We start from the raw sequence: 24,766 nt of genomic DNA, 5'->3' as shown, positions 1-24,766 counted from the left end.
TAAATTGATGATGTATACAATTTTACAAAATCAAATAAATCATTCAAAATATTCAATATCCCTAATATTATTATAGCTGTAGCCGTGTATATTAACTTACTAATTGTTAGTGCTGCAATAATCTAATTTAGCTGATAAATGTGAATATGATGTGACAATTCAACGGCGACAATTAATTTAATCACAATTAATATTTTATTATTACTTTAAATATGTAAGTGTACTTTCTCCATTCGTGAAGCGAACGAATACTTGGTAAACTATTTTGGTTTTTGCACAACATTTTTGAATAATTTAAACTATTTTTATCGACATCGTCTATTTCTAAGCTTTAATTAATTAAATTACAACATATATTTTTAATTTCATAGCCGAAAACAGAAATAAAAACGTTTAGATTGTTATAATATTCTAATTTTTTTTTACAAAAACAGGACTGATCATCAGGACATAATATTATTCGGGATTAGGTTAGCTGATGTAAGGAAAATTGGCATTATGTAATATTTACATACGCATACAGTGTACCCATATAGTGGGGATAAAGTATTTTTTTAAAACGGCAAAAATAAATAAATAAAACTGGCACTAGGAAATCTGATTAACAGTATGAGTAGTATGACATAAATTATACTCGCGTGTTGCGTACATTGAATATCAGTTTAGTCTAATCTAATGTAAACGGCTGAGGCCAGCGACGAAGAGTTCATCGAGCTCACATATTATTATTATTTATTATCGCCGGTGGTTTCATGTAATATTACAATATTCTTTTCGACGCGGCCGGCCGAGTGACCGAACGAACAACTACGACGGCGCGTTGTCTATTCGTACGCATGACATTATTTTGGCCGCGTTCCAAAGAAGATTAAGAAAAAAAAATAATAAACAACCCGGTATTTAATGCGATGTGTCTACAGAGTGAACAGAATAAACGAAATATAAATTCGTCTCGCATATCGCGTGTTCCGATTGGTATCCGATTGGTGATGGTATCCGCTAGTCTAGTGGAGGGCTGAGAAGTAAGATGCCCACTATTCTATCTTGATAAACTAATCGTAATTAGTATTAACTAAAAAATATGATATTTTCAAAGTTTAGCGGCTACCCTTGAATTTTGTCACTATAATATATGCTACAGTTGTACACATACGAGCCAGCCATTGCTTGTCGGCGACCGTAAGTCAAATATATATCTTATTAAGTACATATTATGTAATGTGTATTTATTAAATTCGACTGATTCTAATCGATGATGTAATAGATATTCATATACACGTGTATCCTTTGGATAGGTATGAGCATATCGAATTTATTGGACCAATCGTGAGCCACCAAATCGTGTTTAAGGGGCCATTATATTAGCTCACTAACGATTTAATTAATATTTAGACGTTTAATGATTGCGAGGAATATAATCTAAGACGTATTTGCCCATCGTCATTCCGTTATTTCTTTATGCTTATCGAGTTTTCAAAAAGTCGTTTGTGGGTAAAACAACATGTTACTCTGATTACTCTCTTTTTTTTCGAGTTAATTATTATCCAAAAAGATTATCACGTACCTATAATACCGTAAAATTGCTTATTTTACATCACAAGTCGTGCGTATACGCATCGAACGCGATACGAGGAAGAAAATTTAAACGCGCGACATTGTTACACTATTATATATACATAGTACACGTTACTCGTTATATTTATAAAGTCGGTGCCAAACCGTCGCAGTCGCTTCTCACGGAAACACGCTGCAGCAGTGATCACGTAACAGACGTCGAGCTGGTTCATCGTCGTCCCGAGGATCCTACACGCGCCTTCCCCTCGCCATCGCCCCCCCCCCCACACACGGTAGATCCTACGAAAGCCCTCGCCAACGCTCCGGCGCGCGTGTACCACCCGTCGGACGAGACGACCCGGTGGCGCGGCGGCGGCGGTCCCCAACACGGTTCACTATCCGTCCGCTCGTTTAAAACCGTGTACGCGTGCGGTGCGACAAATCAGATCGCTGTCCGACTCGTCGCCGGCAACAAGTAATAATATATTAGCGATCCAAATATAATATATAGTATATTATACTGTAAACGCGTTATAGCCTATTACAGGTAATATGTAAATTGTTATTTATTAAATTTAACACGACGTACGATATTTATCTACGATGACCATAACGCGTCTCATAATATATACCAGCTATTACCTACAACTGTCTATGTAATTTATATTTTTAAATAAAAATGCAACGTTACGTCTACGCTATACCTGCATTTTATACGCATATCATACGCGGCGTAGAACATTATTATTATTATTATTATTACAACTATTTATATCGCATTTGTTGTGGTGTTATTTGCACATGAACAAAACTACGCCTGCTGTACCTATATAAATTATTGTCGTGATATTTTATGCTTGCATAGGACACGGGCGACCAGGCGGTTTCGTATACACAACGAAATATAACATTTATTATGCTCGCGCTCGACGACGACTAGTGAAAACAATTCGATAAACCAAAACATTTAATACTATTTTGGCCACAGTTACCGTTAATATTTTAATAATCGTGCGCGTGAATGTTTTACTGCAGGCAGACTGCGGACATTTTTACACCAGCGCAGATGACCGACAGAACATCGGCATCCAAAGAGGAAGAACACTGCATTGATTGGATCGACCTTGAAGACGTTCGAGATCAAGTGAGTGTATAACTACTAAAGTATTTCAACTACTTTCATTTAAATTCAAAGCAATAATATGTTGATTAAATTAATATATATTTAACGTCTGATGCAATGTGTAGGTACCTACTTATCTAACCATTCTTATCGCGCTATCAGATTTGTATTTCATTAAGATAAAAGTGTTAATTTTATTTTTAATAAATCAAAACCCTCACTTTTAAGTTGTATTTCTTATGCCAAAAGAATATTTAGTAGCAATTGATTCAACTCCTTAAAGTAAATTTGAAAGTAAATAAAGGAATAACTAAAATATACGGTTATACTTCTAATTTTATAAATAAGAAGTCATTTTCTGAAACTTTTAGCTATTAAGTTATATTTTTATAATTATTGTTTCGTTGAAAATTTTTTACTTCTATGGTTTAATGAAAATTCATATTCTCTGTCTAATAGATACTTAATGTATAGTACAATATATATTATAATTAAGACGTGTAATTTTAACATAATATATTAAATTATAAAAAACATCTAAACTAGAATTTGTCTAGTTGTTATGTGTAGGTCTTAAGACGCTTTTAAATCGAAGAATTTTTAAAGAGTAAAGTCAACTTTAAACAATTTTTTTGTGTTTATAATAGGATTAAGGATAAGATATACACTGCAGTTATGATTAAAAAATATAAATTTAAATATGCATGCGTGAAACTACGAGTTATTATTTTAATTTTTCGAGAAAATAAACTTGAATTTACTTGATTATAGTATAATAATTAATAACTAATAACTAATAAGACTTGTAAAAAAAATGTTCCTGTCAAAGTGATTTTTTGTGAAAAGTCGCCTTTAATTGTGTTGAATCTTGAATGTACTATTATTATCAGTGTACTGTAAACAAGGCCGTATATAGCTATTCTTTTCTTTCCCGTGAAGGAGGTCCAAATTGTAATTTTAGACAATACTGGATTTAAGTTTTGATATTTGGCTATAAATATAATGTAAACAATAATTTAGAACTAAACTATGTATGATGGTGTTAAAAATTATTTTATTTGTAATTTCACCAATCCGGGCATCATGGTTCCCCCTCAAATACGGCCTTGAGTGGTCTAATAGTCAGATTAATTTGAACATCAAATTAAAAAAAATATATAGTATGGTCAGTATGGATGATAACATTGTATATAAATAATATGTACGAATGTACCTATTCGGCTATATGGTAATATAGTACTTAGTACCTATTCGGCTATATGGTAATATTATAGTACTTAGTACCTACTTACAAGTATAAATTACATTTTACTTATGTAAAACAAGTTTAAAAATGCTTATTTATGCACTAATATAAATTGCAAGTGTGTTATAATAATTATTAATTCTGGGAATGATAATAAAACAAATTATATACCAACTAGATAAAACTATATATAATTTGAATATAGTTGATAAAAGTTGAAATTGTTTGTTTTTATTTGACACTTATAATATTTTAATTATTATTTATTATCAATGTTAGATGATATTAAATTGCGGGTTGTGGTAATCGTGGCCTTCAATAAAAAAAAAATCTCATAATTGAATGAGAATAGAAGACAATAGAAGTATAGGTAACTTCAAAACATCACTTCCATGTATATACAGTATAATCTAACTATTAATGTTAATTCATTTTAAATATTTTTTATATTTTGAACCAATTCAATATTGGTTTTATAATAGTATATATTTATTCGTGAAGAAAATTTTTCTATATCAGAAAATATTGCTTCAATCTTCATTATTAAAGATGGAATCTGGTATGAATTGGATTTAGTTTGTAATTGGGTAAGGGAAAAAGGGTCAAAAATAAAACAATTCCTGTTATGTTTTTATTTTTACGGATAATGTCATAAGATATGTATAGAAAACAATAATAAATAAATGATAAGTATTTTTGGATAAGTATAAACAAAATAACAAAAAAAAATCAATAAAATGGTAAATAAAATGTTATCAAAAAAATAATTTTATTAGCTGATAAAAAATGTGTGACTAAATTTTTTTTAATTTCCATTATCTAATAAAAATGTATGAGGAGTCTTGTGTAAAATTTTCAAAACTTAGTTAGAATCTTGTAAACAGAAAAATTTAGGATATTTACGAAACATCAGTTTTTGACAAAAATAATCGTGTGTGTACACGATAAATATTTGATAAAATGTTACGATTTTCAATTTTAAGGGAATTTTTAGATAGAAAATTGGATCTAGTTTTTATTATAAAAATTATAATCGGAAAAAACAAAAAAGTATTAAGAAAAACCGGGTTTTTAAGTAAATCTAAATTTTAAAAAAAATCTATTTTGTTTGTTTTTTGGTGTACTTACCTCAAAAATGATTAATCGTAGATACTTGGAATTTTCACTAAATATTTGTATTATCATTTTGTATTCACGATACAATTTTAAAAGTATTTTTACTATTTTTTGAGCTATTTATAAGCGTGATATATTTTCAAGTTTGTTTAGTTATTTTTTATAAATGTCGATTTATAAATTCACAATTTTTGTTGACGGGTAATCTTGAAAATTTAATATAAAGATCTTTGTAAGTACTAAGTTGTTTATTTCTGAACTAAAAAATATTTATAGTCATGATATCTTTTTAAAAGCGTTCAAAGTTAGAATTTTGAAATAATTCATAAAAATCGTAACAATTAGTCAATTATTTTATAGTTAGAAATTTATAAACATTTTTGTTTTTATACATTAGATTTTAAAATTTAATACAAGGTTTTTTATAAGTTTTTCAACCTATAAACAAAATAAAAAATTGTAGCCAAAAATTAAATTTATTTTTTATGAGCATTCAAGTTCAAATTTTTACAATATTGGCTATTCAGTATATTCTCCTGTAAAATAATAATAATTATTATTTTTTAATTTTAAGTAAATCAATTTACTAATTTATTTTGAGTTTCACATTATTGAGAATCTACCTTTTTCCTTACTGGTTTTTCTTGGAGATGTAAATGGTTTTGACGTTGGCGTTTATTAAAAAAGAAGATTTAATCAAGGCAAATTATTTTTTGCATTCATACTGAGAAATTAAATCGATGAAGTTTTAATTCTTTTGGATTGGTTTGAGCAAATTATATTGAATGGCTAATACAAAACACGAGATTAACTTTACGTTTTCTACCCGTGCTATGGAACATTACAAGTGTACCTACTTAATTAATAGAGACCAATGACTCAATTAGAAAATTGGAGTGAAAAATCCGCAACTATATCGGACCATACAATCATTTCTTGTTTAAGAAAAGTACAATATGGATGAGACATAATTAAATTTATTGACATCAATTAGACGCAAAAGATGTTCTGGTAAAAATAAATGAAAAATGTATTAATATAAATGTAAAAGAATTTAATATAAACTTTTGTTTAATAAGGTTAGTATAGCTAATTACAAAGCAGTTGTCATAAAGTTTTTATTGTGATTATTCTAACTCTTACACAATATTATTATTTTTATTATTTATATTACTTATAACTTACTATATTATGTTTTAGAAGTTTGATTTTAAATGTAAATATGTAACTATAAAAAGTATGGTTAAATTTTTTTCAACATAATATAATAGACAATCGATACCTAGACACGGCTTACGTCAAGATGGTAACACCGAAAATATGTCCTATGAGACTGACTCAACGTACGTTACGTTGACACGAAGTATAATCGAAACCAGGTTTTTTTTTTATTATTTGACTGTTGATTCACGGCCCCACGGGTAACGGTAAAAGTCACTATAGTATAGCATTGTGCCGTTGTCACATGCAGTTTTAATGGGTACAATATAAATTATTGGTACGAGTATAGCATGTACTATAATAATACTTGTGAACCGGTTCAACACCTAATGTATTTTTCTTATAAAATATCGTTAAATGTTAAATAAATAGTATTATTTTATGCATAAATGTATATTGGTCATTGGGTAGCACTGTAGCTTATGTTTTATACTTTATAGCCTACAGTGCTATAATAATTAATATGTATGTGTTTGTATCGTTAAAATATAAATGTATAACTGTTATTAAATACATTTATATTTTAATATTGCATTTTAATGCTGTTAATGCATAAAAAAAAAATTATACTTCCGATAAGAAAGTAAAAATTCTGTAAACTTTTCTTTTTTTTCTTTTACATATCTGAATACACTTGTGATTTAAGGTGTTCAATACCTGATATATTCGAGATTCATCGTACCACTATTATCTAATATTTTTTATGATTTAAGTATAATTAAATTAAATTAGATTTATTAAGTATAAATGTATGTACAAAGTACAACTTAACATGGTTTCAGTACAACTGAGAAAACTTTTTAAAAAAATATATAGATAAATAAGCATATTAATTATAAATAGTCTGATAATATCTGAATAACCCAGCTTGGTTATAGAAAAAATGTCGTGAAATTATTAAAATGCCTCACAGAACAACAGGTACATTAAAATACATTATTAAAATAACGTTTGAATTACTAAACTAATTTACCGAGTATATTGACAGTGGCATAGTGCAATACATGAGTCTTTATTATGGAACTATTGTAACTATTCAGATAACCACAACAACGTGTGAAATGATTCATGTAAATCAGAGATAATACAAAACCCACTATTATGCATGTATAATAAACCACAAACGTTGAAAAATTAGGTTAATTAATCTATTGAAAGATAGTGGGTTATAAAAAATGTGATTTAGTAATATTATTGTTGAATATTTTGCCGCATAAAAAAAAATAATTAAAAATCGTTTTACTACTCATTACAATGAATACAATGTGTTAAATTATTTCAAATGTACGTAAACCTATTTAATATTAATAATAAAAACATATAAATTAGATTGATAAGAGCACACTCATTAATAAAAGTATGTATATTTATTTTTTTATTTATATTGAATAAATTCGACTTTAGTGACTGCAGGGATATTAGACCTAAATATATGTAAAATTATAAAATTATATATATTTTGTATATTAATCTATAGTATTAAACTAATACAAAATTATGTATATTTTCTATTTGTTATGGTATATTTTAATATTTGAATTATTGTTTTTGATTAAAACTATAGATATTTATAATTATCTAGCAGGATATTATGACTTTTACAACTTCATTTGAGAGTTTTTAGAATTATTAAAGTGGCCATTTTTGTATTGAGTGATTTTGGATTGGAATTAAGTCTATCTAAATAACAATAATTATGGATCATTTTTACTTCTTACTTAAAATAGATATAGAAACTGTTGCATTTTATTGTTTAATACTTGCAAATATGAAAATTATATTGATAGTTTATTATAAAAGATATATTTGGAGTATTTACTATAATTTATTTTTTTACAAATGTTAGTTTTAGGTACGTTATAAATGAATCTCAAATTGTGAAACTGATACACTCGTATTAATCTGTTCAGTAAATATTGCACATAATATATTAAACAATTCCTGCACAATTTTGATCGTCAAGTGGATAATAATGATAATAATACTATTCTGAGGAATAAAGGTCAAACCACGTGTATTTGTTTTTCAATTGAAATCCTTGAATATCATATGAATATTGAATAACAATAGAAAAAAAATAATTCTCATTTTCCTATAGTAAATATTAAATAATGCAATAATATTACGCATGAACGACAAAAAATAAACTAATGTATGATGTATAAATGTCGTAGGTATGCTTACTGCTCAAAATTAGAATAGTTATCATAAGTTCAGTTTTTAATTAATATTTGTTTGTTCTTTTATCGAAAAAATGTCTATTTCCTATACTTTACTATGATGTTTCAATATCGGCCAATAAAAGTGCTGTACAAGAATTCTGAAACTTAATGAACATTTTGAAAACTTGCAAACCTAATGAATAGAGAAATACATCAGAAATTATTGACACCAATAGCTTCTTTCTTTTGCTCAGGGTCTGAAATGAAAAGTTTATATTTTTAATTAATTGTTATTATTAATATACATTAATGAACACATATATTATGTAGGTAGTTTATAATAATGATAGATTTAATGTGTATAATTCCTTATGCTACTCATATTAGTATGTGTCTATATTTCCATTATTTTTAATTATTAATGATAAGTACAAAGGTCTTTTAACAGTGTTGATTAATGATGTATCCTTTGACCTTTAGATGTGCAGTATTGTAAGGTAAAACCTGTTTAAGCACATTTATTCAAATAATTACATATTAGTTGTATACTTATACCTGATCTTTGTTAGTTGTTGTCTTACTGTCAGTTTTTTTAAGTAATAGTATATACAAATTTTAAGCCGATTATTTAAAGTTCTCAAGTAAGTCATCATTAAAATACTATCAATTAGTTAAGAAAAGTGTCATATACCTAATAAAAATGGTAGAGAAGAAGTAACATAGTTCTATATATCTACTACCTACTACCTAATAATTATTAATTATTAATCTTTCTCAATTTTTATAATATAATTTGTTAGTATATACAATATTATAATATTATAATTTTTAATACGTCTCGTTCAAGCTTAAATATAAAAATAGGGAACTCACTCAACTGTGTGCCTAGTTTATATGTTTTCAGTGTAAAGTACAGGCAATGGATATGTTAAATATAAATTCAATGATGATAATTAAATAATAATTTGTTTAGGTATACAAATAACGGGTTTGAGTAAAGGAAATTAGTGGATTAGGAAATTCATTTAAAGTTAAAAATGATATATAATGCTGAATTATATTAATGCTCATAAATAAATATGACTGTATTGTATTAAAAATATTTTTTAACTGCTGTAAAAAAAACGCATGGGAAATATTTCAGATTTTGTTAGTTTTTACCGAATTTAAAACATTAGGTACTAGAACCATGAATGAATAATAAAGAAATTGCTACACAAATGTACGACACACACACAAAAAAAAATATCATTTCGAATTTTCATTTAACTTTGCAAAATCTGAAATGTAATGTTATTGTTTTTATAGTAAAATTCTAACGATAAAATGGATCAAATTATACTTAGATATGATCGTACATATTTTTCTTATCTTAATTAATGATTGTACAAAATAAAATAATTATTAGTAGGTACATATTGTTTAACATATATTTAATTATTTTAATTCTTTATTATTACTTTATCTCTTATATCATTATTTAACTTAAATTTAAAAAAAAATAATATCTTAAATAATAAGTTGAAGTACTTAGTAGAAATCGTAACAAGAAAGAATTGTGTTGTGACATTATTTGAAGAAGGGAGATCTTGTACATATAATATATTAGTTATCTTCATCAACTTAACTATATTTTAGCGTTTAATTTTATTACATCCTTATTGTGTATTCTTTTTAAACAGCAAGTGGACTACTAATAAATTCAGTGGCGTAGAAAGGGTATGGCCATTGGTTAAATATAAAATATTTAATCAATAGTATGGCATACTGTGCCTACGTCAGGGGCGTAAATTTGTGCTTCAAAATTGGTACTTAATTTTATTCTACTTTCAAAACGACATTTATTCATTAAATATTTAACATACTATTATAATTATTAAATGTTGAATTATTATATTATAATATTGTATAAAATAATGTGTTGTGACTCTACAACACTCAAATTGATAAATAATAATCTTACTATAAAAATAAAAAATATAAAGTTTAGGTCCGAATCCGGGGAATAAATATAACACGATTCAGTTCTTTAAACAAACAAATAAATACTTGATTAACGATAAAAAAAATAAATTATTAACTATTAAATCAGTAAAAATTGATAAAATAAATCTCATAGTAAATAATATGTACCTAACATTATACCTTCTCTAATCTTAAATTATTTGTTCTATTGGTTATGTAAATTTTTTATTACTTATGCTGTATGCACAACATATTAATACATCTAATATTTTAAGAAAATGTGTACAATATAATATGGTATAGTATGATAATATGATATAATAGATTAGTTTTCCAAACCAAATTATTCATAAACTTATGATCAATAACAGAAAGTAATATTTATTAAAAATTGTATAGATACCTGGCTATAAATTTGTACGTATACGCTTAAAACAATTAAAAAACGGAGTATCAATAATTATTCACGGGTAGGTACATTTTAATAATTTACGATACATAAATAACTAGAAAATTACGATATTAATGCGTGAATGTAATTATTAGTACATTTATTTGAAAAATAATCGAAATAATAATTAATTAAATAAATATTAAATATTATGCTACGTAATTAATATTTTATAAAAGTCATAAATGATTATTAGAAAGATTTAATCTTAAAATAATTTTATGGTGCACGCTTAATTTATTAGTTTATGACCTTATTGCCAATTTAACTCTATTGACATACTATTTTATCATTATTCATAAATCAAAACACGCGTTCTCGTCGTTTAACTTAATATTCCAGTCGAATGATGCGTTTGTCTTAGGATGAACTTATACTTATCAATCAATACAATAAATTTAAAAAAATAATTTATTCCGTTTTATTTACTACCAAACAACAATTATTTTATAGTATGTACCTCTAAATAAATTTATAATTATTATTTAACAACATAACATTGAGCATAAATTATAATATAGTGTTTGGGAACGAACGCGTTCACGTTCATATTTCGAGACGACACGTGAACGTCACTTATATCAGTTATATAACTAAACTCACTTATATTAGATAGAGTGTGAACGAAATCAATATTATACTTATATACGAAATGCGTAAAAACTAATTAAATGTATGTAGGTACTTTAAAACACTGTAAATATCAATACTATAATTAACAAGTAGATATACTTACGCGTATTGCGATGAATAATAATATAAGAACAAATAAACTTAATTACTGAATTTTTAAACTTTCATAGAAATCACTGTGAATTATTATTGTCCACTTAAAGTGAACAAAATTTACGTGAGATTAAACATAATAGGTGCTATTATATTAAACAACATTAGCAGTTTATAACGTACCTATGGAAAAAACGTATAGAACCTATAGCATGATGCATTAGTGAAAAAAATTCATAATTAATACAGATAAAGGTAAATTGGATGGCTTTACTGAATACTGTAAAATAATAGATAAATATATCAACTTTTAGAATATTAAAATTACAATTAAATTAACAATTAAAATAAATTTAAAATAAAATTATATTTTTGATCTTGAGTAAAGCAATAAATGTATTTATTTTACAATGATTTTCGTGTGCTTTTTTTGAGTTTGTTATCACCTTTTAAACTAATTTTTAATTGAGAAATGTTTCTGATAGAAAATTAGATATATTTGGTATTTATAGGGTCAAAAAAAAAAGTGATAAATTCTAAGTACTTTAAAAAAAAAAAATAGGGGAAACAAATTAAGAAAAACGAGACATTTTCACATATAACAAGATTTTGACAAAATCTTAAGAAGCAGTTAATTTTTAAACAGTTTTGTTCTTTTGATATTATTATCTTTATACATTATACAATAAATTATGTGAAACTTTTTTTAACAATTTTATCATTTTCGAGGTACAGGCGCAACTAGGATCACATTTTTGTGAGCGCAAATTATTTTCTTAGTTAAATAGTGTATAAATTACTTATACGGACACATCTCTCTACTAAGTTTGTATATTTGTAAATGGTTCAAAATATTTTAATTATACAATTCCAATATATCGTCATTCTTTAGAAATTGACACAATATCTCTGTATAGATTTTGAGAAAAGCCTAATTAGACAAATAGTGTTGTGGCACTCTTAGGCAACATATTTGCCTGTTTTCATTCAAGAAATCCTTTTTTGTGAGTTATAACTTATAATCCAACATATATTTGGGGGTGTTATTGAAATATTTAAGCACCTTATCAACCAAACCTCCCCATATTTATGTGAAGTCTGGGTGGTTTGCGTTCAAATGAGTAATTTTAAAACATTGTAATGTATTCGGGCTACGTTTTTTTAATATCCTGTAATGAGTTTGGGCCAAGAATTCGACGGGTATGATTAAAAATTTAAGTTTGAAAAAAAAAACAAAAAAAAAATATTTTTTTGAAATAGTTATTACTCTATTAGTTATATAATTAGTGTATTTTCTTATTGCTAAAATTAAGTTTAAAAAATGTTTTATTTTATATATATTTTTCATGAAATTTATCTCTGCGTGTTTTATGTATTCTAATATTTTAATCTCACCTAACACACCTATACTAATTGTCACAGCTTGCTTTAATTATTCTTGCTTATTTAATATAATTTATCGTTGAATGTGTTTTTTTCCTGTCTGTCATCACTTTATTTTGGGGCAATACAAATATTTATGTTTGTTTAACATGTTATATTTAAATATATTTTATAAAATGGAAGTGAATTCTGGTACAACATTTAAAAAGAATTAAAAAAATTAGTGAAAAACGGGATTTTTTATGGCTCTATGACAAAATTTGAATTATCATTAATACTTGAAATTTTCATAAAATTTTTATATTATAATATTCACTGGGTAGAAGTGCTTGAAAATTTAATTCAAAACTTTTCATAAGCTGTTAATTTCTCAACTAAAAAATTTCAAAAATCTAGTCTCAATTTTTTTTTATAAATGTTTAAAGTTAGTTTTGATAAAATACGTCAACATTTCAGAAATATTTAAATTATTTTCTCGTAGGTAAATAGTTCTGAATACTGAAACCATAAAATCTAATTTGCTGGTGGACACGGAAAAGAACAGGACAATGAGAAAATTATTTAATGCCCTTAAAATGTATAACACTATAGCACCAAAAGATAACTGCAGTTCCATTATTTTACCAAACTTATCATCTGTTCTATAATACTTACTTAAACACAGTATATGAATCTCGTTCAAACACACTATTATAGGAACTCACTCAAACACATGGTTTTTATTTTACGGAAAAAATCGTAGTTCACCCAAACGAATTATGTTCATGAAGTCCTCAACAACACTATGTTGGGGAAATTATCTGACATCCCCTCCATGAACAATTTTTAAATACGCCCCTAATAGTGTTTTTCATTTACTTCTACTCAGTATACAATGAATGTCATTGGCGAGTTATATATCTACCTAAATGTGTTTGCACTAGATAGTTGTATTTTCTGTGTTCCATCTTGAAAAACTACGAGTGTTTTGCACTTGGCGTAAAACTGGCGCACGAGCTATTTGAGATGGTTTGATTCAAGTGCTACAAGATAACAATTTTTCCACCCAAGTACTGATATGGCCACCATGGATATGGTAACTGGGAAACTAGCACCAGGTCAGTGGAAAATCAGTGGCACATCAGTGGAGTTAGTTCAGTCAATGGAAAACGCTATAATTGCTAATTATCGCAAAGTGTGTTAGGGAACATCAAAACGCACTAAATCTTATCTGTATTTTATAAAACCATAGTTTTAATAATATATACCTACGTTATATTTACATATAATATTCATTCTTATTTCTGCCATTTTTTGTGAAACACCTGCGTCCCGTCAAAGTGCTCACTGTTTCAATATGGTAAGTACCTACATTGAGTAGGTCTATTGAAGACTATTGCATAATATTGATCTGTAGGCTGTAGTTTTAATATAATTATTGGTCATACGAAATGTAAATTGAAAATTTTTTGGAGTTATTAGTATAACATGGAATATTTTTATATAGTTAATTATTCTGTCGATTTATGTTTTCAACGTACCAATATATTATTTAAAATAAAAATGTTTTATGTTATTTTATGTATGATTAATTTGTAATATTTTAAAGTTAATGACTGATACATTTTTCGTCATGAATTATGTCTCTTGTGTCTACATAATGTTTATATAATTATAAACATAATATTATACACATGTGATACTTAATTAAAAGTTCTTGTTTGAAACTATCAAATAGTAATTTTGTAAAATAAAATTTTTATACCATGTAACCGGAAGTGTGCACATTACTGTATTAGTGTATTGTACATACCATATACCTTGAGAACCGCGTAAGAATCGTTCGTATATTTTACCTGACTTGAATGATTGTAGTCTGTGTATTTTCCTTGAATTTTAATGTTTTCTTGTTTTAAAAGGTTTGAATTTTTTACAACTGGATTTACCATTTATTGTCGATGAGTATTGAGTGTTCGTGTGGGTGTTGAAAAATATATTTCAATAGGCAGTTAGTTAAAATCTAAGTTTTTGATGGACATTTTAAGTGTTTTGACTTTTTTGTTCATAGTTTTTAGATAGCTGATTAATATTATGTCAAAATCGCTCGTATCTATATTTTTATTTTTAACTAAATGACTGCAGATATGCACCAACTATTAAAAGGACATACCACACCCGTACGCTGTTTCTATCTTATAAAATGGACACTATACCAAATTTGAGTTCAGTAGTTCTAATTTTAAACAAAAATAGATATTAACAAAATAATTTTTTTTTTTGTAATTAAAAATGATTTATTGTAGATATTACGTATTGCCTTTCTTACTAAATATTTATAATAGCATTTTCTAGATAATATTAAAGTATAATTTTTAAAATATCTTGGATCTTATTGTGCGAGTTATACGTATTTATCATTTATATATTTGTAATGTTTATATAATACTTACCTATTATTATAAAAGTTAGAACTTCGCGAATAGTGGTAAATTATACTTGCAAGTTTTGAAAACACTTATACCAAAATGGCAAAATGAATAATAAATATTAAATATATTAAATTATTATCTGTAAAAAATGGTATCTAAGTATTTTTTTCAATAATATATCTCATTCTATATAATTCATATTATATTCTTGAAAATACATTCAATCGATCGAGGCAAATCTTGTCTAAAAAAACATTTCATAATAATTATTCATAAGTTTTACCATGTTGATTATAGATAAAAAAAAATTAAAAACTGATAATGTGTTATGCTGTACATAAAAAACTTCTGTTTGGAGCGCATTCTAACGGGTGCGATAAATTCGGTCGGACCATATTTGTTTGCACCGTCCAGCCCGTGTTCAGCGTCCTTCCTTTAAAGTTTATGACCGCTATCTTGCACCGAGGTGAAAGAAGTAAGATAAGTACTCTATACCTGAGTCATAGAATCCTTATATTTAAATAAACGAATACTTTTCTAGATTTTTGCCTTTGGAGATTTATATGAAAATGTTATTAATACCGCTAATTAAACAATGAAAATATCTTTTAAATCCAGTTTTATTTTTTGTTCCGTTTTAATGTTGTTTGTTTAAGCTACAAAACAATTTATAAGAAATCTCGTTTATATTTCTGTAATAAAATAGATATAAAATAGGAAAAATGACATTGTCACACCGACTAACTTAGACACTTAATGAAAGGATAATTTGTATATTTTTTGTGCTTAATAATGATAATACATAAATTATATACGAATATAATATATTATACTTATATTATGAAAATACCCATATCCACTGCTTTTAACCTATTTCGATTTAATCTTTAGTCAACCGGTTTTGGTTTCTTTTCCACTAATCTGAATTCCAGCACGTCGAGTGTAGTATAATAAAAAAAAATCCAAAATCCACCACAATCGTTACATAAAACATTAAAACCCAAGTTTTTAACGTAAGTTTACGTGACTTATGTAAACAAAATAAATCCGTGAATTACATCCAGTTATAATTGAGACATTTATCTTCATCATGATGATATGATAATATTATTAAAATTGTATAATTTAATATAATAATAACATTACGTTTTTATCGTAATATCGTTTATTATAGGAAATTAATTTTCTTGGGTATATTTTATTGAATATAACGAAATAGCTTGTGAATGCTAAGTTTATACCTAATCGTATTATTTTTTTATTATTTAAATTAAGTTTTTCCTTATAAGTTATATAATACATATTTTTCTGTAGGTACTTTAGTACTTATCAGTTATCTAACTATCTAAATAAATAGTTATTTTTTTTTAAAAAAATTCTTTAAAACGGGCGCACGTAGTATAAAAAGTTATGTAAAAATTAATAAGGAATATGATAGTTATTCCAATTACCATTGATAATGAAATACAAACTAAGTAACATATAATAACTGTATAAATAACATTAAGCTACCGATTTATACGTAAGTTCGAATCTTTTATTATTCTTTTTATTTTTCAGCTATAAACAAAACATACACAGAGAACAAAATATAACCAAAATATTATAAAAACACATTGCTTATTAGTTATTAATGATATCATTTATGACCTATCAAAATAATGATTAAAATAGAATTAAATGACTATAGATACTTCCAGTTAGGTAACGTCGATATTTTTTAAAGTAATAAATAAATCATACATTTTGAATGATTCTTGTTTTTTTACCGTGATTAATCTTCAGCAATTAAATTTAATTACACATGTGGCTATAAATTATAATGTACCTAAGATAATTTATTTAACTTTTATAGAATTATATAACTTATACGTTTCTTTTCCCGATAAAGTTATCTATTATCTATTTCTGACATATTAGAATACAAGATTTATAAAAAAAATAATTAAATAATTCTAATAATTTCTAAAATTTATTTCAGATTCGAACGGTAAATGTATTGGTTTTACAGTGATTAGTGTTTATTTTGTGAGTCTAAAAACGCTTTAAATAAAAAAAAAAACACACACAATCTTGAATATTTAGAATTTTGGCAATAAATTGAATTAAGTTTTTCCTATGATCAAAAGTAAAAAAAAACCTTTTAAAATAATAATTGGTATATTGATATATATAAAAAAACAAGAAAATCGAGATTACAAATGTATCACCAGTTTTCAACAAAAATTATTTAACTTTAATTTAAAAATAAATAAATATTCAGATACTTGAAATGTTCTCCACTATAATTAAACTAATATTTTCTGGTTATGATATAATGATTAAAATAATTTGGATTTTTTTTTGTTCAATTTAAAGAAATTTTAAGATTTTTTTATCTATGTTGAAAAAAAATTATTTTACGTAGTCTAAAAGCTTGAAAATCTAAGGTTTTTCATAATTAGTTCTTTCAGATAATAAAATAAACTAATTTTTTTATAAGCATTAAATTATGTTCCAATTTTGAAAAAAATTCGTCAAAATCGCGAAAACTTAAAACTCATATATAAGTAATTTCTTAATTTTAATAGCTGTGTCATCAACGTTAAATTTCTTAAGTTCTTCTAAAAATTTTTTAAAAATATCGAAAACACATTGTGGTATCCTATATGGCATATGCACAACATTTTTTAAAAGAAATTTAAAGTTAAAATATTGAAAAAATTGGATTTTATTCAAACGAAAAATAATGAGTATTCCTCTAACAATATATGATGTTATTTTATTGTGAGTAATTGAAAAATAATTGCAGCATTACGTATGCAATTATTTTCTATACATAATTAAATTTTCAAAGTATTTAGATTCTTTTTAAGCTTTTATGTACCACAATTCTATTCATACCGTTCTAAGATACGTCAGGATACTTATTAACTTATAAAAAATAAATATGTTTTAATTATATTATTAATATCTATGCTTATTTTTATTAATAATTAATTTCTGTTGATTACTTGGAATATAATATCATTGCTGATTTTTTATTAAAATTTTTTAGACATGGATATTGATAAACACAACAAAGTGAAATGATTAAATTAACTATTGATGAAATTAAAGAATTAGAATAGTTTTGTGATTTATAATTACTATTTTATTAATAAACAACATGATTGAAATATTATGTTTAAAATATACAATTTTTTTTTATAGGAAAAAGTTTGGCTAAAAAGAATGATGTCAACTGATAAATTCCTTGTACCAGGAAATGAAGAGCAGAAAATAAGCAGTGTTGTGTTTGAAGCTCCAATGTCTGAATTGAAAAGTAATTATACATTTGATTCGTTACAAGAAAAATCTTTGGCAGGTAATATATGTTGTTACTTATATAATTTTCATAAATATTTTCATTTTGATTCAATTTTATTGAAATCATTTGATCCAATTATATTTATTTTATGAATTTCTTCACCACTTTAACACGACATTCAATAAAGTTAAACAAAATACATTCCGAACATGAAATTGTACAAATTATGTTTAGACTATAGTCTATAATACACAATACTTATTATGAATTAATATTATTATTTTTATAACCTTAACTTTTATAACAAACGGCCCTTGTCAGCAATTAGCTATAAATTATTAAAAATTTGCTTTTAATATTGACAACTATTAAAAAATTTAATTAATAAAATAGTTTTTTTAAGTACTCTTTTTGTCTTTTAAATATATTTGTCAAATCCTACTACTTTGAGAGAGAAGAGAAAGTCGTTAATCGATCTTTAATCGATACCAATAATTGTATAAGTTTGTTAGTGTATAATATTTTTTTTTTAAATTATAATTGTTTTATTAAGCTTTGTACAAAAGTTGTCAGGCTATCCCGGCCTATCTGTATAAACGTATTACATTATTAAGTATTTCTGAAACCCACTTAAAATATCATGCTTTTACTTGAAGGGAGTATTTCTTCATTAGTTCATTGTCTAAAATCTTCTTTGTTATACTTAATCATTTATTTATCATTAATACACTCACACTACCTGCAGTATGCATATATAATTATTCAATACTTATACTACAATAAAAACACCTCTTTACAATGCTAAGTATTATTTGTTATTGTCTATTGACTAATATACATTATAACCTATACTAGTAGTTTTGTAAATCATTACATATTTGTTTAATCTGATTGTATTTTTTTAATATGATGGACGTAGTATTAAAAATTTCTAAATATGTAAGTTATGTAATAATTTCAGGGAAGCAATAGGAAACTAATTATTCCCCCAGCGTCGTTCAAACGGATACATACGATTACAATATTCATACGGCTATTGTATATAATGTAAAATATACAGTTATTGATTTATTGTACACCATTATTATATATCATGTGTTCAAGAAATATATTTTTTTTATTTACTCATGTTAAAATGTAGTTATTCAAATAAGTTTTCTTTCATTAAAAATGAATTATCGTTTTTTTCATATTCTTCAGCTAAAATAGTTCTTAAATTTTGATTTTTTATTTTCTCTTTTGTAATTTTATTTTGAAGTGTTTGATAACTTTCATCTTTTACTTCCATTTTTTGAATCATAGAAATTAAATCATTTTTTTCTTTTGTTAATAATGTTACGCGGTCTTTAGCATTATTCAATTTACTGTTTCTAAATGACAGTTCTCCTAACAAAATTCTCATTTGTGTAGCACATTCAGACTCTTTTTGTTTTAAATTCTCATTTTCGATTTCTAACATCTTTATTTTCATATCCATTTTATGTTTATGCTCTTCGATAGCCATCTGGAGTTTATTTTCTGCATTTGTCTCTAATCTTTCATGTTCATTTATTTTAATAGAGTTGTTTTCTTGATTAAGAATATTATCAGCCTCACTTATTATATTTATAAATTTTGACTGTAAATTATTATAAAAATCATTTAATTTTGGTTCTAATTTTTCAATAGTCTGTTCTTTACTAAACATATTTTGTATTAAGTATTCTCTAACATCATGTAAATCATAGAATTCATTTGGTTCAATAATATTTTGAAGCCAAAAATGATATTTCATATTCCGTTCAGAGATTGCCAAATAATTATTCCATACATATGTATATACTTCTTTTATTGATAAATCTAATTTTTGATAACCAGTTGTGGGATTGATATCTAGGTACAATAATGGTTTATTACGATTGAAAACGAAAACCGCATGATCTTTTTTAAATGAAGCTTCTGGTTTCCCAATTTTGTCTTGCAAAGTGTTTTGAACCTATAAAAGTATTAACATTAAATAATAGGATAAAATCAAAATCGAAAAATAAATATTATCAATTATCATGCATAACTAATTAGGTAAAAATAAATCGCACTTACTATGTAATCAAGTTCTTCAAGTTCTCCAAATTCTGAAATTTTGTTATCAGATAATGAATCCTTTTTAAATTTTTTGATCGATTCATAGCTCATTTTTAATTCATTATATGCTGTACTAAATGCAATCTGCTGTTTTTTGTAGTTACTAAGCTTTACTTTGTATGTTTTTTGAAAAGTATTGTTTTTATGCTTCGTTTCTAATCTGCTGGTATTTAAAGACATAACCTTTTTAATAATATTTTTTTCGTCATCTAGTAAATTTGATTCATTTAAGTGAGTAAGTTGATCGTTACTAACGGTTAACTTTAAAAGTCCATTTTCGTTTTTATTAGAATAATATTGAGACATATTATTGTCACTGTTAAATTTTATTTCAATAAAATGTAATTAATGTATTATTTAAAATAACCTTTTTTCAATAACCATTTTATTCTCATTAGTATTTATTATTTAAAAAATCAACACTCGAAAATATAAATATAATTTAAGCCAATATAATATATTTACATATTTTTTATTCTGAACGGAGCGATGTGTATGCGTGTGTTTTATTTTATTTGTGTACAGTATACGCAATAAATAGTTGAAAAAAGGATTGATTTTCAACTTTTAGGGAAATTTTTGATAGAAAATTGGATCTAGTTTGTACTTTAGAGAGCCAAGAAAGTCAACATTAAAAATTTTCAATAGTTATCAAAATATTTGAGAAATCAAAGAAAAAATTAAGGAATAACAGGAATTTTTGCAAAACCAGTTTTCGACAAAATCGATATTGTTTTTTCTTTTTGTAACTCAAACTCGATTAACCGTAGTTATTTGATATTTCCCCCAAATTTTATTGTTAGCATTTCCTACATATAAAAGTATAATTTTCAAAATATTTTTACTCATTTAAAGTTGTTTATAGACAATTGAAATTTACCATTTTTTCTCTATGTCAAAATATTTGAAGGTTTAATTCAAAGTTCTTCAAAGTTGTTCATTTACCAATTAAAAAACATAAAAAATATTATTAAAACTTATTTTTATAACTGTTTATTTATTGGTTATTATTGTAAATTTATAATTTCTACAACATCACTAAAATTTTGAACATTTTCCAATTATTTTCTATTATCAATTCAAAAACATTTTTATTTTTTTATATAAGATTTAAAAATTGAATTTAAGATTTCTCATTAGTTTTTCTATCTTTAATAAATAAAAAGTTTATCAGAAAGTCATATTAAATTTTTAATGTGATTAAAATTATTTCTAAATATTTAAATATTGGTGCAATTATTTATTTTTTACAGCTATTTTATAAGTCACTTCATAAATTAGTAAATTAGTTAGAATGTCTTTCATCATATATTGATGAGTTACCAGCATTAATAATTTAACTCACTGATATGGTATAATTGTACTATTCTATAAAAATATACAACTGATACCTTTGTTAACCACTACATAATATCATTGCATCTCTATTTACTTTTTTTAATATTAGTTTTTTATCGTTCAAAAACTTCTGTACGAGTAGAAGTGTTAGAAATATTCATTGATTGTTTTTTCTCTATTATTTTTTCAAAGAGTTCAAGAAGCATATTTTTAGTGAATATAGGAATTCTGCATCTATGTATTTAATATCAATGGCAACAAGTAGGTATCTCTTTAATCGTGGTGGTTATCGACCATATATATTAAATACTATAAAACACGTTGCGTACGTATAGCGAGGTAATCTAGTATACAACATACATTGATTAGATAAAATAAAATAAAAAATGAAATTAATATAATACTATTAGTATATTAGTATCGATTACGATTAAATGAAAACTATTGTATTATAATATTGATAATTAAAGTTAAAAACAATATAACATGTAGGTATGGCACTGAATATGGATTAGTAAGCGAGTAAGACCTCACTCGGTTTCCGTTCTAAAAGATTTTCGTAGGAAAAAATTATCGAATTAGTAAAATGTACATATACATTATGTTAGATTTTTTTAATGCTTTATAATTTATTTGATAATTTATAGTTGTTATTACTAGGCAAAAAAAAAAATAGTAATAAATTATTATAATATAATTATATATTGTGTAATACAATATTAATTATTGAAAACGAATATATTATGTAAAATTAATATTTTGTCAATAGAGTAGCCAGTAGGTAATAGTCATGTTTTCAAGTACCAAACTTTAGTAATTATCACAATATAGCATAATATATGATTATGATTTTACATTAAATAATAAAAGACAAATAAATAAATAAATATTTGTTTTATTTAAATATTTTCGTATTATATGTTTAATAGAATATAATAAATAATTAAATGTGCATCTGCATAGTGTCTGGTTTCATATAATATTATCTGATGGATCAGTACAAAATAACCCAAAATATATTGTATTGTTGAAATAAAATTTTTATAATAAGCAGACCTAGCCACCTAGATGTACGCTAGGTGTTGGTTATTTTGTACGTTTTTGGACCGATTTTTTGTTTCAAAACAGTGGGCCGGTTGGGTCCTAATTTGCCTCTGACTATGACGTGTTTAGAACGTTATCCGTCGTCCATAACATACATTTTCTATGATAAAACATGGTATGTTTAACGTAAATTGATATCACATATCTGCTGCGTGATACGTCTTAAATTGTTTATTTAATAAAAATATATAATTAGGAATAGAATCATAGTTGATATTTTAAAAATTATACAAATCTACATGTACGGTTATAAATCAAATTATTATCACAAGAAACAACTGAAGATATAGTGTAGTATAGTGACGTAGTGGCATATCATAATATTTTAATTTTTCTAATTTTATTATTCAAGTTTTTTTTATTCTATAATAGTATTCCTTATCTTGTAAATTGTACATATCCACTATAGTTTATAATCATGGTCAGGAAACTAACATTAAAAATGTATGTATAAGTTATGTATTTCTGTATATAATTATTGCAGTATATTATATTGGGCATCGATGGAAAATAAAAATAGAAACTTATTTTTCATACTTGGTTGAATTATAACTGCTGAATTAAGTTTACTTATTTAAAATTAATTATACATTGTAAAAACAGCAAATTATAAAAATATAACAATGCGTTTTATTATAATAGGTAGGTACCTAATATACTGTATGTAATTCGAGTGATCTACGTTAGTATTTTTTAAACTTTTTAAGATCATGGAATATAAAAAAATAATATTGTTTATGTGGAACCCATATCAAATTTTCTTGAAAAAAATAGGAAAGTAAATAAAACATAACACCAAACGGTAACACATAACAAAACATAATTAAATTATTTATTTAGGTATTATAGCGTCAGCGTAGCACATGCGCGGTCTTTACTAATTTTTTTTTATTTTTTTATTACTATTATCGTTAAATGGTTAATTGTTGTAGAATTCTGAAAAATGTTTTCCAGGCTTTCCCGGAACTCCTATAAGTTATTCACAAAACACAGTTTAAGACACACTGATCTAGTAATCTATAATATTTGCGAGATTTTAGCGATTTTATACCAACTACTAATAATAGGTATTTTCATTATCAGAAAGCGTCCGACAGTGATTAATCTCCAGAGATAAGTGCCAAGTACGTACTAAATGGATTAAAAACGATTCGCAATATAATTGGCTGTGTTTGGGTAATCTCACAATTAATAATAATAAGTGTCTGATGGTAAATAGTCCAATGAGGGGAAATGGTCGCGATTACTGTAATCCTCGTCACCCTATCCATTACGTGCAATGATTTGAATGATTAATATTGTAATTTATAGGATGATCTATCTATAAAAATGTCAATATTCTATAATTATCTTTTATTTTAGCTTATAAATTATTTTTAGTTAACATTTAACTATTTAAGTATTATTTCGTCAATAATTCAAATTTATTAGAAACTTTACTATTTATCAGCTTACGTCACGCCAAAACGTCTCGAACACATCAATTGACCGTCATCATTCCTACTTGAGCTGTCGCTGACTTGTTACTCCTTCTTCTGCCTTAATTCCATTTCTTTGAT

General features: G+C 25.2%; 1 protein-coding gene across 6 annotated transcripts in view; it reads left to right on the top strand.

Annotated features, from left to right (window-relative positions):
- The first annotated feature begins 1,926 nt into the window (after window positions 1-1,926).
- The window catches only part of LOC132920344 (aquaporin-like), a 37,486-nt gene continuing 14,646 nt past the window's right edge, over window positions 1,927-24,766 (top strand). Inside the window, exons 1-3 of one of the 6 annotated variants that reach the window (XM_060982650.1) lie at window positions 1,927-2,101; window positions 2,594-2,698; window positions 18,548-18,701. In XM_060982650.1, coding sequence (XP_060838633.1) covers window positions 2,621-2,698; window positions 18,548-18,701 — 232 coding nt within the window. In that variant the 5' untranslated portion in view covers window positions 1,927-2,101; window positions 2,594-2,620. Of the gene's footprint in view, window positions 2,102-2,167; window positions 2,699-8,918; window positions 9,064-18,547; window positions 18,702-24,766 lie in introns of those variants that run through there. The other 5 variants (XM_060982649.1, XM_060982646.1, XM_060982647.1 and 2 more) reach the window with 5 other exon arrangements.

This window comes from Rhopalosiphum padi, chromosome 2 (genome assembly GCF_020882245.1).
Source record: "Rhopalosiphum padi isolate XX-2018 chromosome 2, ASM2088224v1, whole genome shotgun sequence".
Taxonomy (NCBI): domain Eukaryota; kingdom Metazoa; phylum Arthropoda; class Insecta; order Hemiptera; family Aphididae; genus Rhopalosiphum; species Rhopalosiphum padi.
The sequence above is the reverse complement of the archived record's forward strand: the minus strand, read 5'-3'. Positions and strand labels throughout refer to the sequence as shown.